Genomic DNA, 18,387 nt, shown 5'->3' with positions numbered 1-18,387 from the left:
CAGCAGCTCTGCTCCCCCAGCCGTGCTGCCAGCTGCACGTTCCTGCTGCTCCCCCTGCTCCTTCACTGCCGCTTTGCTGATTGCCTAATGAGCCAGTTCAGGGGCTAAACCAGAAAAACACTTTGCAAAAAACACATGAAAATGTTGCTGCTGGGATAACTCCCTGAGCCGGTTCTCTGTGGGATCAAATCAAAGAAAGCAATGGGAGCACGCAGCTTAGCTGTGTTGTCTGGGGATAGGGACCTGCTGGAACCAGCATCCCTCCCAAATTATGCTCAGAGAATCACAGAATGGTCTCAGTTGGAAGGGATCTTAAAGATCATCTAGTTCCAACCCCTCTGCCATGGGCAGGGACACCTTCCACCAGACCAGGTTGCTCCAAGCCCCATCCAACCTGGCCTTGAACACTGCCAGGGAGGGGGCAGCCACAGCTTCTCTGGGCAACCTGGGCCAGTGTCTCACCACCCTCACAGTAAAGAATTTCTTCCTAATATCTCATCTATATCTACCCTCTTTCAGTTTAAAACCATTCCCCCTCGTCCTGTCACTACTTGCTCTTGTAAAAAGTCCCTCTCCAGCTTTCCTGTAGCCCCTTCAGGTACTGGAAGGTGCTAGAAGGTCTCCCTGGAGCCTTCTCTTTTCCAGGCTGAACAGCCCCAACTCTCTCAGCCTGTCTCCAGAGCAGAGGTGCTCCAGCCCTCTGAGCATCTTCGTGGCCTCCTCTGGACTCGCTCCAACAGCTCCATGTCCTTCTTCTGTTGGGGGCCCGAGAGCTGGACGCAGCACTGCAGGGGCGGTCTCACGAGAGTGGGGTAGAGGGGCAGAATCACCTCCCTTGACCTGCTGACCACGCTGCTGGGGATGCAGCCCAGGACACCGTTGGCTTTCTGGGCTGCAAGCGCATGTTGCCGGCTCATGGTGAGCTTCTCGTCACCCATCACCCCCAAGTCCTTCTCCTCAGGGCTGCTCTCAATCCATTCTCCACCCAGGAGATGGAGATGTCATTCCCTTGATGCCATCTTCCTAAAGCTTGACATACAAAACAATATGCATTTAAAGGAAAATACCCAAAAATCTTTGCTTCTGGGTGGCTAAGGGCAAGCGGTTTCCATCATGCCTATTGCAAACTAGGGAGCTCTTAGCCGCACCTTTGGTTGTCTGGGGGACAGGGGTGACTGGTGTTGGCAGGTTTAGAGTGGATCTGAGAGCTCCTAGTGTGGTACCACTGCAACCTCTCTGCTCCTAGGACCTGAAGGAATATGCCTTGGTCGAACAGTATTAAGTTACATGCTCCCACCCTAAAGCGCTCCCTCTCTGATTCCTCCTGGCTTTATTTTTCCCCTCTCTGGTTTTCCAGATCTGTACATCTTACGATTGCTCTGTCGTCTTCCTTTGGATTTCTTCCATTTGCATTTAGGACAGGACCCAACCATGGCGCTGAAAGGCTCAGTCTTCATTTCCTGTTCCACTTCTGCACCTTAGCAGGTTTATCAATCACATCCCAAGCGGTGGCCATCAGCTTTTTGTGTGAGACCTGATACTCAGCGCTCTGGCACGGCGCTTGGGTGGGTGACACCCAGGGCCAGCTTAATCTGCTTGTAACGTCAACGGATTGATGGATTCTCTGTTTCGCCTGTGACAGTAATGCCATAGGAGTCATGGATTAAATCTTCTATCTTGGTGTTTGTCTGCACACTTAAAACCCACTCCTGAGCCGAGAGGTCCCAAACAGTCAACAAGCAGCTCCTTGCCAAAAGCCAGGGGTGTGGTCAGGCATCACTGGGAGCTGAGCCTCCTTGCACCACACTGCATCCCTGTAAACCTGATTAAATCCACCATTTTTGCTCCCAGAGTCTTTGAATGTCCCTCAGCACCAAATGGGAAAATGCTGGGACAGGTGCCACGTTTGTGGGTTGTTTTTTCCCTCCTGTCAGTATCGAAGTTACAGGATGAGCGAGCGGCGCATTGATTATTGAATTATTTAACGATTCCTCTTGCCTCTCTGCCTTTGCTTCAGAAAGCCTTTGTGTGCAGCACGTTACCTTGGCTGACAGCTGGTGCCTGATGTGCTGCAAGAAATTTGGAAGAGAATCTTATTTATTTATGAAACAGGAAAATTATTAGGGTTACAGACTACCAGCATGTGTGTTTCTTGCACTACAGTTTGCTGTTAAGCAGAAATTCAAGCTTTTTCTTCCTTTTCCACCTTTTCTTGATGCCCAAGGCAACTGCACAGCTAAAGATGACTGCAAAGAGTAGAGATGAGCAGTCCTAATTCTCCCCTGGGTTGCACAGCTGTGGATCCAGGAGAAACTCCATTAAACCGAGCAGGGTACACCCATGTAATCGAGAGCTGAACTGAATCGACAGGTGATATCTAGAGGTGATATGTGTTTTTAGTAGAGCACAGACGTTATACTGCCCAAAGGATTCAGGTAGCTGTTGGAAGCCTGCCCTGGCATTATATGCTGCGATGCACCAATACATTTAGATTTCAGTCTGCTCTCCACATGACATTGAAATTTGGAGCTGGAGCAATGACTATCTTTGCACCCGTGGCTGCGTGCACTAAGGATTTTCTGCTTCAAAGATGAGCAGTGAGGAAATAAAGGACTCAGCTTGGGTCTGGCTCTCTGGAGACCTGGGTGTGTGATTGTGCCTGTTTCAAAAATAAAAAAACAGCTGCATAAACAGGTTGTTTTACATCAGTTGTCAGAAGTATGGCCCACAGATCATGTCTGGTCCACACGGTGCATTGACAGCCATTGTGCTGGGTATCATCTTTCCTATTATAGAAAGGTAAGTTTAGAGCTGCAGGGAGTAATTGGTGGAACACTGCTGACCTGAGTCTGTAGACAGCCTCTGATAACCAGTGATTTTCCGTATCTTTCAGCAATTTACTTGAATATCAGCCCTTAGAGTCCCCCATGCTAGAGGTAGGAGCCACCTTAGCTAGCTTTGGACACCTGTACTGTAGATTTCTACCTCGAAACTGTCCTCTTCACACACCCCTTTAGGTCAGGATCATCTGACCTAGTTTAAATACCTGCTTTATGCAGACATGACCATAGAAGTGCCTCTTTCATTCCCTTGAATGTAGACTAGACTAGACTAGACTAGACTAGAATAGAATAATTTCATTTGCAAGGGACCTACCATGATCATAGCAAAGATCTGGATGTCTTGCTCAGAGGTGGACACATGCACTGGGTTAGTTGAGTCCCACCTGACCTGTTTCACTGAATAACTCAGCTTTTCAGTGATAGCTGCAAAACAACGAGCTCAGGAACACCTCCTCAGCCCTGACAGTGTCTGATGTATTTTCTTTGGGTCTGAAAAACAGGCTGGGGCAAAAAAAACCAAGCTTTCATTAAATTAGGTGGTTCACCTGCTGTGAGGGTGGTTCCTACAGGTGGTATTTCCCTTTTTTCTCCAGCAGTAAGGTCCACACCACCCCACTAGCACTTAATGGGAGCTCAGGTCTCAGCAGCAGCATAAACCTATTGCCTGGGTCGCATCAGTTCCTTAGGATAAACATTTGCCCCTTACTATGCGTGTGGACAAACTGTGTCACAGCAAGACCTTGCTTTCAGCTGTGCCTGCTGCTGCCACAGTAAATCATCAGATCAGTGTCCAGCATGGCTCTTGGGGCTCGTACTTCTATCTCTGCAGTGCAGAGTCTAATGTTACCCTGGGGAGCTGTAATCTAAACCGGATGGCATTGCTGACGGGCTGCCAGACAGCTGAAGGTTTGTTTTCCTCCATCGTGTCCCTCCCCTTATTGTCCTAAGTGTTTATTTGTTTCCCACATAAGGCATAGCACATTCCCTTAGAAAAAGCATGCTGATAGGAGGCTTAATGCTGTTGCTCTGCCCCTTGATGCATACAGAAAGGAGGCTGATTTCCAAGCTGGGTCGTCCCTTCAGAGGGATGAGGTTTCCCGTTTCCAGGAGGCAGCATGCGCGGGCCGTTCAGACAGACAGCCCTGCAGATGCCAAGTGCCTCTGGATGACACACGTGACTCTGTCTAACGAGTACCCCAGAAAGTCTCCTGCTAGCAGAGGAACAGTGCAAAAAAATGTGTAATGGAAATGTGTGAAATTACAGACCTTCAGCAGTCCCAGCATCAGGGAAAAAATAAGCGCACCCATGTAATAGGACAGCAGAGACTGGATTCAGCCCTCTGGGCTTCCATCTCTACCTTGCTCCAAGGATAACTGAGGGCAGATAATTCCACTCCTCTGCTCCTTAGTTTACTCTTTGGCAGCACAGAGAAACACACAGCCTCGGAAATACAGTACAGGGAATAGCTGAGCCATGATCATGATGTCTGCTCCAGCGCAAAGTGAGATAAATGCATCGTCTGCCCTTCCTCAGATCTGCTGCTCCCACACTGCTCCAGTTACCGTGGTGTGGCAGTGAGGAAAGGTGTGCTGATGAGCAAAGAGCATCTGTAGGACCCAGCTCAAATCCAAAGAAGCCATCCTATGGGTCCCTTTATATGCATTTATTCAGTCCTTCCTTCCACATGCATCCTCTCATTGATTACTGGCTTTGATTGACATCTGTCTTGTGTTTTCTAGGGCAGCAAAAATGCAGACATTTACAGCACTGTGTGTTCAGGTCATGCTGGAGGTAGACATCTCCCATGAGATTGCTACATCCGGTCTGTGTCTCCTTCTCCCTACATCACTATTGCATCTCATGTACATTTTTGCTTGCTCTTTTGCTGGACTGTACATATCCATCTTATTAATCTCTAACCTGCCTTCTTATCCATGAGACTCGACCTCTTCCTTAAATCACCTGCACAGCTACAAGAATTAGACACCTTATTGCTTCAGGGCTTTGTAATATGGCTTAAGCCTACAAAGTTATTAATCCATTATCTGCCCTTTGGGCAAGGATTGCCTTGCCGTTGTCACTGCTGTTCACTGGCGAGCAGAAGTAGCTCGGTATGAGTTTGATGTGCCCATCATCTGTGGTTGTCCTTGGTGACTGTGACCCATCAAGGGGACCTATAAAGCCTGTGTTCCTCTAGATAAATTTCCACCAAGAATATGCCCTCTGTATCATGGACAAATGGATTCAAAAACCCATGGAATCAAGGCATCAGTGGAGTTTTGCATTAAAAAAGTGATAAATGAGAATGGCATGGAAAGCTTAGAGCTGCACCACTATCTAGTCATGCATTGCTCTGGTCTGTACAAATGATGCCCAGTTAATTCAAAATTTCCATGGAAGAGACTGGGGTCCAGCTAGAGTGGCCTTAAAGTCTCTAAATGAGCAGAAAAGCCTTTCCTAGATGAGAATGAGAAATCTCAAGTGTATCGAAGATAGCACAGGAAAAAGCAAATCTGGTGTGACTGTAAGATGTCTTGTGCTCTTCTAGTTGGGTCAGCAGTCCTGATCAGTCCTTCCAAGAACAGCCCCCTCTATACAGAAGGAGAGATTGCACAAGTGGGTCTGTAGAGCAGCCAGGTGTACAGTCAGTGTGACCTCGTTATCTCCATGGTCCTAGCGTTCAGCACATTTTCATCCACACTTTCATCTCCTCTCACCTATAGGCACAGAGGCTGTGCTGCTCCGGACACCTTCCACTCAATTATTTAAAATTCAGTTGCTATGGATCTACTCAAGGCGATTAGTTTAAAGAAAATGCAGATGGCCTCTGGTTTTGAGTTCCCACTGCGCTTTGGTTAATTTGGTATGTAAAGGTATTAGGTTAATTAAATGCCATGTGTTGCATGGGGACTGACTGCATTTGTGGATTAATAAGCACCTGAGTGTGTTCTGTGCTGAAAGTCCTCAAGCTGGCAGACGGTTATTTCACCAAGAAAGGAAGGTAACAAAGAGAAGTCACGGGGAAATGAAGAGGTTTCCTGTTAATCCTGCAGTCATTTTTCCAGAACGGGTGGTTGCAGTGTCCTTCAAGTCTCCGACCAAGCGTCACCCCTTACTGGAGGGACTGTAAGAATTTAAGTGAAGAGAAGCAAAGTTGTTCAGTTGGCTTTGAGACTCCTGTAGCACCAGTTCTATGGAGCAAGCATACTAGCTGGCCAGTGGAGGACCATGGCTGGTGCACGGAAATTTTTCTACTAGGAGAAGATCGTTACCAAGAGCCATATTGTGAATCAGGTCAGAGGGTGCCCTGCAAGCAGCAGGTATGGTCATGCTGGAGATCTAAAGCAAACCAGTCACAGCTTTCTGGCATTCATGGTGGAATACACGTAGAAAGCAGAGAGAGGAACAAATACCACTGCAAGATTCTGGAGATGTTGAAGAGGAAGAAAGTCGTTTTCATGCAGACATGCCCTGAGGTGGTGGAAGATCAGGAGAGAGATCAGGGCAAATGGACGCTACTCCGCAACGTCAACCAGGCCCTGAAGCCCACAACAATTTTAGGGGTAAGACAGGGGTCCCAAGCTCTGAGCAAGGCTGGGAGCTTTCAGGCTGCTTTGAAATCGCTCTTGCTGTTTGATGAGATCCTCATACTGCTTGTGCCACCTTCTCTCACCTTCCTCCTGAGTCTTTGTTCCCCCTCAAGCACTGCATATCCTCTGTGGTGCAGCCTTCTTGCTCTTTGCATTTGGAAGCTCCTCCTAAAGATCTTCTTCATGAATTGTGTTGATCTGTTTGTGCACCCATCGTGGTGTTTCATCCTCTTGCACCGCTGTTTGGTTGTCACTGCCCATAGCTTGGGAGGTCCTGAGGGTCTGTCCCAGAGCGTTTGGAAGGACACTAGCACCCAGCAGCTGCACTGAGGAGGAAGATTTGGACCATGTTGATACCATAAAGTGACTGGTGGTATTCTTACTTCTCCAGTACACTGTTGTGTGTGTTGGAAAATAAACTGCATCAGTCCAGGCATGAGGCAGGTTATGCAACTTATAAGCCAGTCCACCTGAGCTGGTAAACGCATGAATCACCCCGATTTGCCCTGAAATCTCCAATATATCTGCTGCTTTTTGGGCTGATGGGAAGGTGATTGCATCAGCAGAAGGAGTGTAACTGACTTCCACGGATTTTATATCAAATTCATTAAAGTCAGGGAAGGAAATAGGTCAGCACTTTTAATAAGTGATGTTATGTTTTAACTGCCCAGACCCTTCTGAGGTTACCAGCTTAGCCCATCCCATAGGACTTGCTTTTTTCACCAGTATTAAGAACAGCACTTTAATGTGTTTAGAAAAAGCATTTTGAGGAGACGAGTGCTCTGTGCATTGGGCAGGTGAAGCACAGGAGTTGTCTCAGTGGTAGTAGAGTATCAATTTACCTTGGGGGGAGCAGACTGCCTTTTTATCTCAGCTGTGTGGTAACAGAACATATGAAGCAGGCTGCTTTTACAGCTATTCAAAATTAGAGATTAAAAAGAAAAAGCAGCATTACAATTCTTGTTTTCTTGATCAAGAGCAATTTTTATGCAGCTGGTGAGGTGTTAGAAGGGCTTTCTGCTGAGCAGGGACTGAGCGACTTGGCTCTTCTCTTGCTGACACCTTGATCAGGTTACCCACCCTGTGCATGAATAACAGTGCTGAACACTCTGAAATGCTTTGAGAGTCTTGGATGAAAGGAGCTAAGAAATAAATATTAATATAAGAGGATTTATAATGTATCTGTGCATGACTTACTGCATTCATTAGTTGGTTTTTTCTTCCTTTTTAACTGAATTACGAGATGTGAGGGTAAGGCAGTTAATGAGAAAAAGATCTGAATATTATGTTTTTATGAGCTGGGTAAAGATACTTGTAACAGTGCTGTGGCACAACCATCTGAGGAAAAGAAAATCCAAACTAAGGGCTGGATCCTGAGCTCCATGTAAGTGGGAAGACTTTGTTGATATCCTAGGTGAAACCTAGTAAGCAGGTGCAAAGGGTGGAGTCTACCACAAAATGGCTGGGGACCCCTCGTGTTTCTCCAGATGTGGGTCCCTGGGTATAGCCCTGCATCCCTGTGGCACTCACAGGTTAGCATCTCTCGGAAGTCCTGGTGAGCAGTGACTTGGATTGTGAACGTTTCACCATGTTTTATATTGACAGGTGTCTTCAGTTCCCACCGCCCAGAGTGGAGCTGAAGGTTGTTCAGTAGCCCGTTGGGCAAATCAAACCTATAAATACCCTGTCCACAGAAATGGTCGATAGTGGATGCTCCGGAAAGCGATTATATCAGAGCAGATGCAGAGTGATCCCTCTTATTTTTCACTTTCCCTTCTCCCAGCAGTTTTTCAGGATTTCAAAAGGTAGATATTGCATTTGAATCGTGCTTAATAGGTACAAGTGGAGCTGGCCTCCAGGTATGTGGCTGGGCTACATTTAGGTGGGGCTACAAATTCACAACATTAAACTCAGACGCATGAAAAAGTAAATTTTGCTTGCTTGATGCAAACATGCCTGACAATAATTTAACTAGGTGGCTCCCAATTTTAGCATCTCTTCACATTGAAAATAGGGGTGGGAAATAATTCTGCCTTGTTTCGTAGAGTTGTGGGTCCTGCTTGGGAGTTTAGTTTTGTGTTATTTTGGGGTTTGCTTTTGTATCGAGGAAAACAGCTTCTTTAAAAGCCTGTTTGCATTCAGGTAATTTAATATCCACAGAGCTGATGAGCAGATAGTCCCTGCCCAGCAGGACTGACAAGAGGACTATAGGATCACCAGTGACATGGAATGAGTGGATAGGGGTCAACTGCTTGCTGTGTCTTCCAAAACGTAAACAAAGAGGTCTTAAATGAAAGAGGTGACACATTTGAAACATGCAAAAGGACACAGCTTTTCACATTATTTGTAGCTAAACACTTCCTTTGAGATTGTGGATGCAAATCTTTGCACAGCTTCAGGAAGCAACTGGAGATGCTCACAGTAGGTAAAATCCACTGAGAAGTATTAAATGCAAACAGCCCACCTACAAATTGCTGTAGCTGGGAGACATCCTGAAGAATTATCAGGTATCTTCTTAACCCTTCTTTAGTCATCCCTTTTTCACCAGTCTGCAAGGTAGGGGAATGTGTATTTGACAGTGGTTACCTGCAAGGAAAAAATGTGCCACAAGTCTCCAGACAAGGCTTTCCAGAGCTCAAAACCATCCCCTAAGCGTGACTTTCTAGGCTTGTACATTGCACAGAGGAAAACCTCTGCCTGGGTGGGTTTTTCTGCCTGTCTCACTGCTCTGTAACCTGCTTGCTACTGGATGCAGTCTGTGACCAACAACCACCCACGAGCCTATGAAACAGAGAGACAGTGCAGCAGGTGGATGCTGAGTGGAGCATACCCTGCTGCTATTACCTTGCGGGGGGTTTCCTGAGCATCTGTGAAAAAGGGATGGTTTGTGGTTTGCAGAGGAAGTCATTTGACCTGTACCAGTGATTTGGGTACAAAACATCAGCAACTTGTATCCCAAAGGATGCTGAACGTTCTGCAGCCCTGAGTATAATTGTCCTCTCTTTGGTTCCAGGGGGATTATGTGTGGATGGACCTCAAAACCGGACGGGAATTCGATGTCCCCATTGGAGCGGTGGTTAAACTCTGCGACTCTGGACAGATCCAGGTTGTGGATGATGAAGGCAATGTACGTACAAAGGGTTGTGATGACTCTTCTTCAGCTCTATGGCATGGCTAGGCCAGGGGTCATAGGGTCTTGTTGATTGACTTTGTCATGGACTTCTCGTATGTCCCTGGATATCAACTGTGCCATCGTTTTGTATTTGTAAAGACAAGATAATGTTATGTCCCTACTTTTGTGGCTGTAGTGGAAACTAAAGGTTGAGAAGCTTCTTGAGTACAATGATAACAGAAGCCTCCAAAGTACATTTAGATAGTGCTTTGAGCAAACCCATCTCGACCTGCTGTTCCTCTCTGTTATCCAGTCCTTCCTGACCTCCTACCAATACAGGATGTGTCCAAACACTGTTTCTCCTTCTCTTTCCCACCTCCACTTCTGTGCAATGGTGGCTGGTTTAGAGTAACATCTATATCACAAGCAGAGGGTGATCTGAGGAGGCTCGCTGTCCTTTATAATTTTTTTTCTAGCCTGAGATAATTATAAATACTCTCATTCCCTTCAAGGATGACAGAGATCTGGTTCAGCAGGGTCCTTGTGTCAAATTTGTAGTGGCTTTTGAAGCCCTTTAGAAGTGATCAGTCTAAATGACACTCTGCCAATAAAAGTATGATTTTCCCACCCCTGTGCATCCCTCTCTCCTTTTCTAAATTGTCTTATCTCTGCTCAAAAGTGTTTTGTGGCACGGGGTTAACCAGTGATGTGAAAATGTAGTTGCATGAAGGGAATAACAAATCTGCGATTTGTTAAAAACTCTCCTGATGTGCTGGATATCTGTGCTGCCCTGGATGATGCTCCTGCCAGGATGGCTTGGGTCTCATGTCTCTTGCTGCTCCAATAAACCAAAAGATGTTTTCCTTCTTCTACTAGGAATCTTTCCAATTAGTCGCTGCCACATCCCAGGAATAGAAGCTGTGGCCTGTGTGCTAATGCTCTCCTGTGTATGTTCTTCCATCTGGTCCTTCTGTCTGGGGTGGGCTGTTTCTGTCTGTCATCCCAGTGGTATCTCATTGGACTTATCTTTCTCTGCCCTCGCTCTCTTCCCAGGAGCACTGGATTTCCCCGCAGAATGCCAGCCACATCAAACCCATGCATCCCACCTCCATCCATGGAGTGGAGGACATGATCCGCCTGGGGGACCTGAATGAGGCGGGAATCCTCAGGAACCTGCTGATACGCTATCAGGAGCACCTCATCTATGTGAGTGTCCTCCCCACCTCCACCTCCACCTCTTGCTCTGCACTGCACTCCCTTCTCTCCTTAGCTCTGGGAAATCCACGTGGGGGAAACCCTGATTGAACTGAGCATCTAGGTTTCTACCTTCAGCTGGACCCAAGTTGTGGAGGGCTTCAGGGGTTGGACTAGATGACCTTGAATGGTCCCTTCCAACCCAAATCGTTCTATGACTCTGCACTGTAGAGGACACAATGCAGAGTTTATGGATGCCCCAGTGAAAGACCCCATGACTTAGGTAGTGAGCAAAGTCCGTGCCACCATGCTGTGTAGCCCCTGTAGAAGTTCTGGGGACATGCACTAACTTTCTGCACACGCAATAACCAGTTTAACCCAGGACATGTGCATGCTGTAGTAATCCTAAAGCAAAAGCCTTTGGCAACTGCATGCTGGATGTGGCCCTTCTGCCTTCTTTCTTCCTCTGAACCATTAACTCATTCAACCCAAATGGGTGAAGACAATTGCTGGAGGTGCAAGGGGTGGAGGAAGGATAAGGAGGTGCAGGCATGAAATAACTGGAAACAATGAAGTGAGCAACTCCCAGAACAGCTCTAAAGTACCTTCCCCATCTGTGTGTATGACTTATTAGCTCTGGGTTGCCTCAGGTCCTGACGGCTGATCTCTGGAGACAGTAGTGCCCTTCCCTTAGGTCAGCTCAGTCATGTCATTCCCAGTGGACCCAGTGCAGCCTTGCCAACCCAACCAGACATTCAGAAATTGACGGTTTTACAGGGAGCCAGACAGAACTGCATCTCTTTTCTGCAACAGCATCACAAAGGCCACCTACCCAGCAGGTCAAGAGTCAGCATTCAGGTCTCTGTGCTGGTTTTATCAGTGTGCTATGTGCTATGCAGTCTGGTGTACGTTCTTGGGGCAGAAGTGCAGAGTGCATCTGTGTGTGTTTGCCACTAGCTAATGTACTCAAACAGCCTATGCAAATATGGAAAATTTGGTATTGAACTCTAACCCTACAGTTTTCAGATACTCAGGTAAGTGCCTGCTGTGCCGTTGAAGGCCTTTTCAAAGCCACCTGGTAATCTAATTTTTAAAAGCCTCTAGAGACTACTAGATTTTCAGGCCAGAGGGAATGGTTGGGCTTGATGATCCCAGAGGTCTCTTCCAACCTGATTGATTCTGTAATTGCAGTACAGTCAGACTTCCTAGATAGCATAAGATAACAGACCATATCCAAGATTTTCTCTGTCGTCTGCTTCTTCTACTTGATGTCCAGCCCCGTTTGATGGGATAGTTTTGCATTAGAGCTGGGCAGTGATGGAGAACACACCACTCTGTTACATAGGCTGCTCATACGGTTGACAGCTCCCTGCCCCCAACTCTGGAAGATATCCATCTCTTCTTTCAGAGATGGAGTTCAGTCCTAGAGGAAGGGGACATGGCTGCTGAAAATGCAATCCTAAGTCCCCAATGCTTGGAGGAGAATAGAGACCCTCAAATCCATCTCTCACTCAGGCACCTTGTTTGTTGTGCATGATGCCTGTATAGTCAGTTTAGAGAAAAAGGCACGATCAGAAAATTATTCACACGTTACGTTACATGAACTGAGTTACTCCCTGGAGCTCTCTTCAGGGAGCCACAGACATCTATAATGGTAAACTAGCAACAGTTAGCAGCCCAAACTTATAACTGAGGTGGTGTCTCCATGTGCATGTTGTGGTTTAACCCCAGTCAGCAACTAAGCCCCACACAGCCGCTTGCTCATCCCTGTGTTATCAACACTGTCCTCAGCACGAATCCAAAACACAGCCCCATACCAGCCACCATGAAGAAAATTAACTCTATCCCAGCCAAAACTAGCACTGTGCACTAAGCGCCCATGGCAGTCACCAGAGATACCAATAGAGCCAACAGAGCCAAGGCTGCCTTTCAGCTGTGCAAACATAGGTGCCTGTTAGATAAGGTGATTGTTTTAGAGCTGGCTGGAGTTTGGGTATCGTAGAAGAGTTTATGTTGGAAGGGAAGTTCAGGTTGGAGGACTACAGTCCAACCTCCTCCAGCTCAGAGCATGTCCATCTTCAAGGTTAGATGTAGCACTCATACGGACAGCTAAATTCAAGCAACCTGAATGCCACCAGAGAAGTACAGATATAGCCAACAACTTGTAGCTGATTGGCTCATTCAGGGAACATGTATTTATCCATTGAGCATTGTCCCTTTTTCTCCTGTTTGTGGGTACCACGCAGTGGTACCAAGTGGATTCCTGCAGCTCTCTCTTGCTCTCTGAAAAAGTTAGGATCATGGATATTTTTTCAGTGGTGACCATGCGTCTCTCCTTGGGTCCCCATGTCATCGAGCAAGTGCCTGTTGCCTCACTAAGTGAACAGACGTCCTCAGATAAGATTTCATGTGTGCAATATCAGATTGCTCATGAATAAAACCAGCTCCTTCACGAAAGATCTGCCTCTGAGCTCCCTCACAGGCATCCAGGGAGATTATGAACACAATCAAGCACTGAGCAGAGCAATGTTTGGCAGCATCAAACTAATAAGGGCTAATGCAAAGGGCAGCTTCTAACCTGGATGTGACCACAGGCAGTGATTTGAGCTGAAGTGACTCAGTAACCATGTGGTTTCTCTATGAGTTCTTCAGGTCTGATGGTGACAGTGTCATGTGTCCTACAGAGCTACTGTGTAAAGGATGGCCACATCCCACAAAGGGATTTGCATCACAGAGGTTCCAGGTTACTGTGCCTTGATTGCTCCACACCACTAATGGCTTTGGAGTGCCAGCCCACGATCCTGGGCACAAGGCAGCAATTAGTGCAATCTCAAAATCAGAGTGACACTTCAAAATGACATACAGTGCACAGCTTGACAGAGAGGCACATAAACCGCCTCTGTCTACACGTGTGTTGTTGGAGGCTCAGGAACCCAACTTTAAATCTCATCTTTTAAGAGTGGTGGCACTAGGAGGAGTAGATTTGTGTCGAATGTGGTAAAAATTGATGGCAGTTTTGCAAAGCCAAGGTACCGTATGGATGCCATGTGGGCAGGGGATACCCAGTCCCCTGAGGTGTTTGTTTCTGTCATACAATTTGCTCTGCCTTAAAGATGGTGAAGCTCAGTGTGGCTTTACCTTCACTACTTGAAAAGATTTCTGAGCCTGCTGAGTAAAGGGTGAATTTTCCAATGGGACTTCAGTCCCTCTTGTTTCCTCATCTTCTTTGTGGAGGGTGTAATTCTGCTCTAATGAAATATAATTTTCCTTTTTCTCCTCCCTCACATTTTACTCATAAGACAAACTGCGGCGGGAGGGTAAGTATGACTCTTGATGCTGTCATTTGCAGTCGCTGTCACGCCTTCCACTGGATCACTTGTTTTCTGTTCACCATTGTGGCATTCTCATTTACTTTGCACCACCATCACTGCTGCTTCACAAATGCATTGAGAGCATCATCCCCTTTGCTGCAGAGCTTGACCTTCATGGTGAAGTTGTGACACCTTCCCAGAGCTGGAAAGTCCCCAACCTGTGAATGTGGTTAAAGCTGTAAATGCTTCTCAGTAATGACCTCAACTTGAAGGAAAGAAACTGTAGAAAAATGAGAAGAACTTCAGCAAGGGCATGTTGTCCATGGTTTGGCTTGTGTGCAGTAAGAGAAACTGTGCTGAATAGCAAGAGCATCTGGTGGGGAGTTAGGACTCGTGAGCAAGGTTAAATCTATTTATCTGGAGGGAAAAGCAATGCCTGCTGCTGCTCTCTAAGGGTTGCCAAAATGCAGTAATGTTTGGTAGAGCTTTAACCCCATAAAAATCCAGATGAAGTCAGCCATGGTGTTCTGGGTAGCAAGGGAAGCAGGCTCAGAAAGGATTTCTTTGGGGCTAATTAAAATGTAGGTCATGCAGGCAGTAACGAATTTTCACTGAGATGTGGTTCCTGTGGTCAGCTATGGCAGAGCCCCTGCCTATTGGTAAAGCTTTATTTTCCCAAGACAGGAAGGCTTTGCCTTCACCCAGCAATAGAAACAGAGAGATAATACTTCCTTGGAGCTGCCCTTTGGCCCCTCATCAGCAATGTGGACAAAGTTTTGCATGCTGTCAGCTGTGAGAACTGGGGAAATTGTATTTATCAACTAGGAATGACCTACAAAAACAAGCAGTAGTACAAGAGTTCATGCTGACAAAGCGTTTTGTAGATCACAAGGGAAAGGTCGGTGAGAGCATCCAGAAAGCATTCCTGCAACTAATGGTTAACTGCTTTAAAAGTCTTGCTGGCTGCATTCGGGGCAGGGCAGACCAGCATGGCTGAAATGCAGGGATTTCAGACAGCTCTGCAAAGAGTCAGTCTTTTTTGAGAAGAGGCCCAAGGAAGATTAGAAATGTTCCTAAAATTAACCTGGTAATAAATTATGGAGAGAAAAACCGACTCTCAAGCATCTCAGCCAGGACTGGAAGGAGGCTTGGGGTTCATTGGGGATCTTGGGGATTAATCCCATTCAGAAACTGAGCTCACTCCTTTTCTGAGCACTAAGTTTACCTGCTCTGTCGTCCCTGTTGAAGGCTGCTCTGGGACTTCTCTACTCCCTTATTTCAATGCCTTCTTCTAACACCCAGTTTACATGATTTCACAGCCAATTTCTACCCTTTGGATTTGTGACAACTTCATTCTTGAGCTTAAAGAGCGTTTTTCCTTTACTGGCACATAACCCCCTATTATAGGGAAGACTATCGTATCCTTTCTCAGTTACCACTGTAAATTCAAATCTCACCTGGGACAGAACAGAAAGTTGCACTCTGGTGTTGGCCATGAGGCTAGAAAGTGATGAGTCCCTCAGGGCTTTCAGCATCCCTACTATAGGACACAATTGCCACCTACTGGCTGCCCTTCAGGAAGCCTGAGCTCGTGGGAAGTGTTGCGTAGATGGTGGCAAACAAAAGGTCATCTCACTCCACTCAAACCCTTTCCATCGTGGTTCAGGGATACTGGACTTGATGAGAGAAACTCGACCTGGGGCTGCCAACTCATGTCTCCAGGTCTTCCTTTTCCACCCCTCTCACCAGCAGTGGTAGCTATTCTGCTGCCTTCAGAAATGAGTAACAGCTCAGGCTTGTTTTCTTCATCAGCCATTTTGCAAAATGCACAAAAAGAGGAGCAGCCAGCAGAGCACAGAGAGGTTTTCTTCTCTGTTCACAAGCATTCTTGCCTGTGCTGCTTTGCTGCTTTGTGCCAAAGGCTTATTGTTGGTTTTAGGCCACGCAGATAAAAACCCATAAGGATTATTCTTACATTGAAATATTTTTTCTTCCTGGAAAGAACCTATGCAGCAGTGGGAGCATTTTCACGGCTGGTCCCACAAGGAAAGAAAGGTGAGATTAATCTTGTAACTTTAGTTTCCAAAAATTAACCTAGAGGAGGCAACTTGGCTCCTTTGAGGTCATGGAGTGAAAGTAGCTTTCATCTCATGCCCCTTGGTTAGCCAGAGATGGAACCCCATTGACTCACTTGCTCCAGACACTAACTTTTATACAGCTGAAGTAGGGGAAGGGGGATCCTTATTCTCTGCCTTGAGCTTGGGATGTGGCCAAGCCTCCTAACCTCAGAGCTGCATCTGAGCAAGATGACAAAGGCCATGAGTCCTTTGGCGAGAGGCTTGAGAGAAACAGCTCCTGGAAGGGCAGAAATGAAAGAGCAAGACACCACAAAGGGTTTTGCTGCCCAAGCCCAGGACAGCTTTGCTCACTGGAGTGCCACAGAGAGCATGCAATGGACAAAAGGTCATTTCCCAAGATGACTCAGACATAGCTGAGAAGGGATATGTCAGGACTTTGTGGGCCATATCCATGTGGACAGGACAAGGTTTAAATTGTAGTGTAGAGAGGTTTGGTTAGGCAGAGATGGTAGGCAAGAACATATTGCAGAGGGAGACTTAGCAGCTCTGCTGTGGATTTTTAAAAACAGGTTAGACAGACATCCGTCAGGAATAGTTTGGATCCAGCTAGTCCTGCTTTGAAACAGGGCAATGGTCTCCAGGTCCCTTTCATCTCTAGTTTCTCATAATTTGTGCAGTGCAATAACTATGTATGAATATGTGCTGGATCTGGCAATATTTTTGCAAATATGAGCTTGACGTGAAACTCTGAATCTTAACTGAGGAGCATCCGCAATATGAATCCATGTTGTGCATGAGCAGGGCTGAGTATGAACTGATTTAGATAGTTTGGGACGTTTGTTCCAGTTTTGCTCCAGGCTCCACCCTGCAAGCATCTTTGACTTGAACATCATCTTTCATCCAGCTTTTGAAAAACCTTGATTTTTCTGGCCTCCACACTCCATCCAAGCTGCCAAAGCCTCTCAGCTACATCTCACTGTCCCCATAAACCTTCATGTGCTTCTCCTCCAGACGTACACTGGTTCAATACTGGTGGCAGTAAACCCCTACCAGCTCCTACCCATCTACTCACCTGAGCAGATACGTCTGTACACCAACAAAAAGATTGGTGAGATGCCACCACACATCTTCGCAATTGCTGACAACTGTTACTTCAACATGCAGCGCAACAACAAGGACCAGTGTTGCATCATAAGGTGAGTCGGTGAATTTCCAAATGGGCCACATCCTGAAAATGGATGCTGAGTACCTGCAATGTGGTTGATAGGGAACAGCGTATCAAATAGAACCAGAAATTTGAATGACCTATTAGATCTTCCATCCACATATTTCCAGTGCAGAGGTGGTCTCTGTTTGCAGTCACTGTTCCCAGTAAAGACACATAATCGATCCTTTGGCACTTACCCTACAGCCCAGTAGATCTCATATTCATCTTTAGCCTCCCCTTTTAAATTTAATCTCAATACTCCTACAGACATCACAGATGCAGAGATCTATACATTGTGCACAAGAAAAGGCCAGGGACAAGTTTCAGCACTGGACCTGTGGTTGCTCACACTGCTGAACTGGTGTCTCCCTGCATGGCTCTGCTCCAGACTGGTCAACTTTGGGCACCAAGAAATGCCTGGTCACAGTTATGGGTATAGTTCTCTCCAGTGTCTGTCCCAAATGGTGGTATGAATCAGATTTGGTTCCCTCAGCCCTCCAACCTATCCTATCAAGTTTTGAACCTCAGAGAGTCTTTGTGCTTTCAGGTCACCACCTCTCTCCAAGACATGCCTACCCTAAGTTTTGTTGCATAAAAACATAACTCTGGAGCATCCCATGCACAGTATTTCAGATATGTGGGACTGAAAAGGCCATGCAGTGATGATTACCTTGCAGGGCTAAAAAAGCATCACATCGAGCCTAGAGGAGGCTCAAGGCCAGGTGTGGTGCAGTGTGCCAGTGGCCAGCCAACCCTGAGAAGTGAGGCAATTCAGCCACGGGGCCAGGGCTCAGTCCCCAGTGCTCTTATTTAACACCAGGAAGGTCCATTTCAGTCACTTATACTGGCTAACCCATATATTGCACAGGCTGTAGACTCACAGCAAGGGATTTCTGCCCAGCCTTTCATCTCGTACCATTGGAGGGCCCACACTAATTGTGGTACCCTACCCCACAACTGCCACTATTGGTGTGACAGTCTGCATTCAGACCCTGCATGGCAGGGTGGTAAGGTCAGGGCTTAAACAGAGACATGGGAAGTAACAGGAGTC

At 46.6% G+C, this 18,387-nt stretch overlaps 2 protein-coding genes across 3 annotated transcripts in view; one reads left to right on the top strand and one right to left on the bottom strand.

The window, feature by feature from the left end:
• The window catches only part of CLNS1A (chloride nucleotide-sensitive channel 1A), a 368,760-nt gene that overhangs the window by 75,668 nt on the left and 274,705 nt on the right, over nucleotides 1–18,387 (bottom strand). The window lies entirely within an intron of this gene.
• Nucleotides 9,442–18,387, top strand: part of MYO7A (myosin VIIA) — a 67,148-nt gene continuing 58,202 nt past the window's right edge. For both annotated transcript variants that reach the window (XM_068418131.1, XM_068418124.1), the window contains exons 1-3: nucleotides 9,442–9,561; nucleotides 10,600–10,752; nucleotides 17,141–17,325. In XM_068418131.1, the coding sequence (XP_068274232.1) occupies nucleotides 9,463–9,561; nucleotides 10,600–10,752; nucleotides 17,141–17,325 (437 nt within the window). In that variant the 5' untranslated portion in view covers nucleotides 9,442–9,462. The remainder of the gene's footprint in view (nucleotides 9,562–10,599; nucleotides 10,753–17,140; nucleotides 17,326–18,387) is intronic.

This window comes from Nyctibius grandis, chromosome 2, assembly GCF_013368605.1.
Source record: "Nyctibius grandis isolate bNycGra1 chromosome 2, bNycGra1.pri, whole genome shotgun sequence".
NCBI classification, from domain to species: domain Eukaryota; kingdom Metazoa; phylum Chordata; class Aves; order Nyctibiiformes; family Nyctibiidae; genus Nyctibius; species Nyctibius grandis.
The sequence above is the reverse complement of the archived record's forward strand: the minus strand, read 5'-3'. Positions and strand labels throughout refer to the sequence as shown.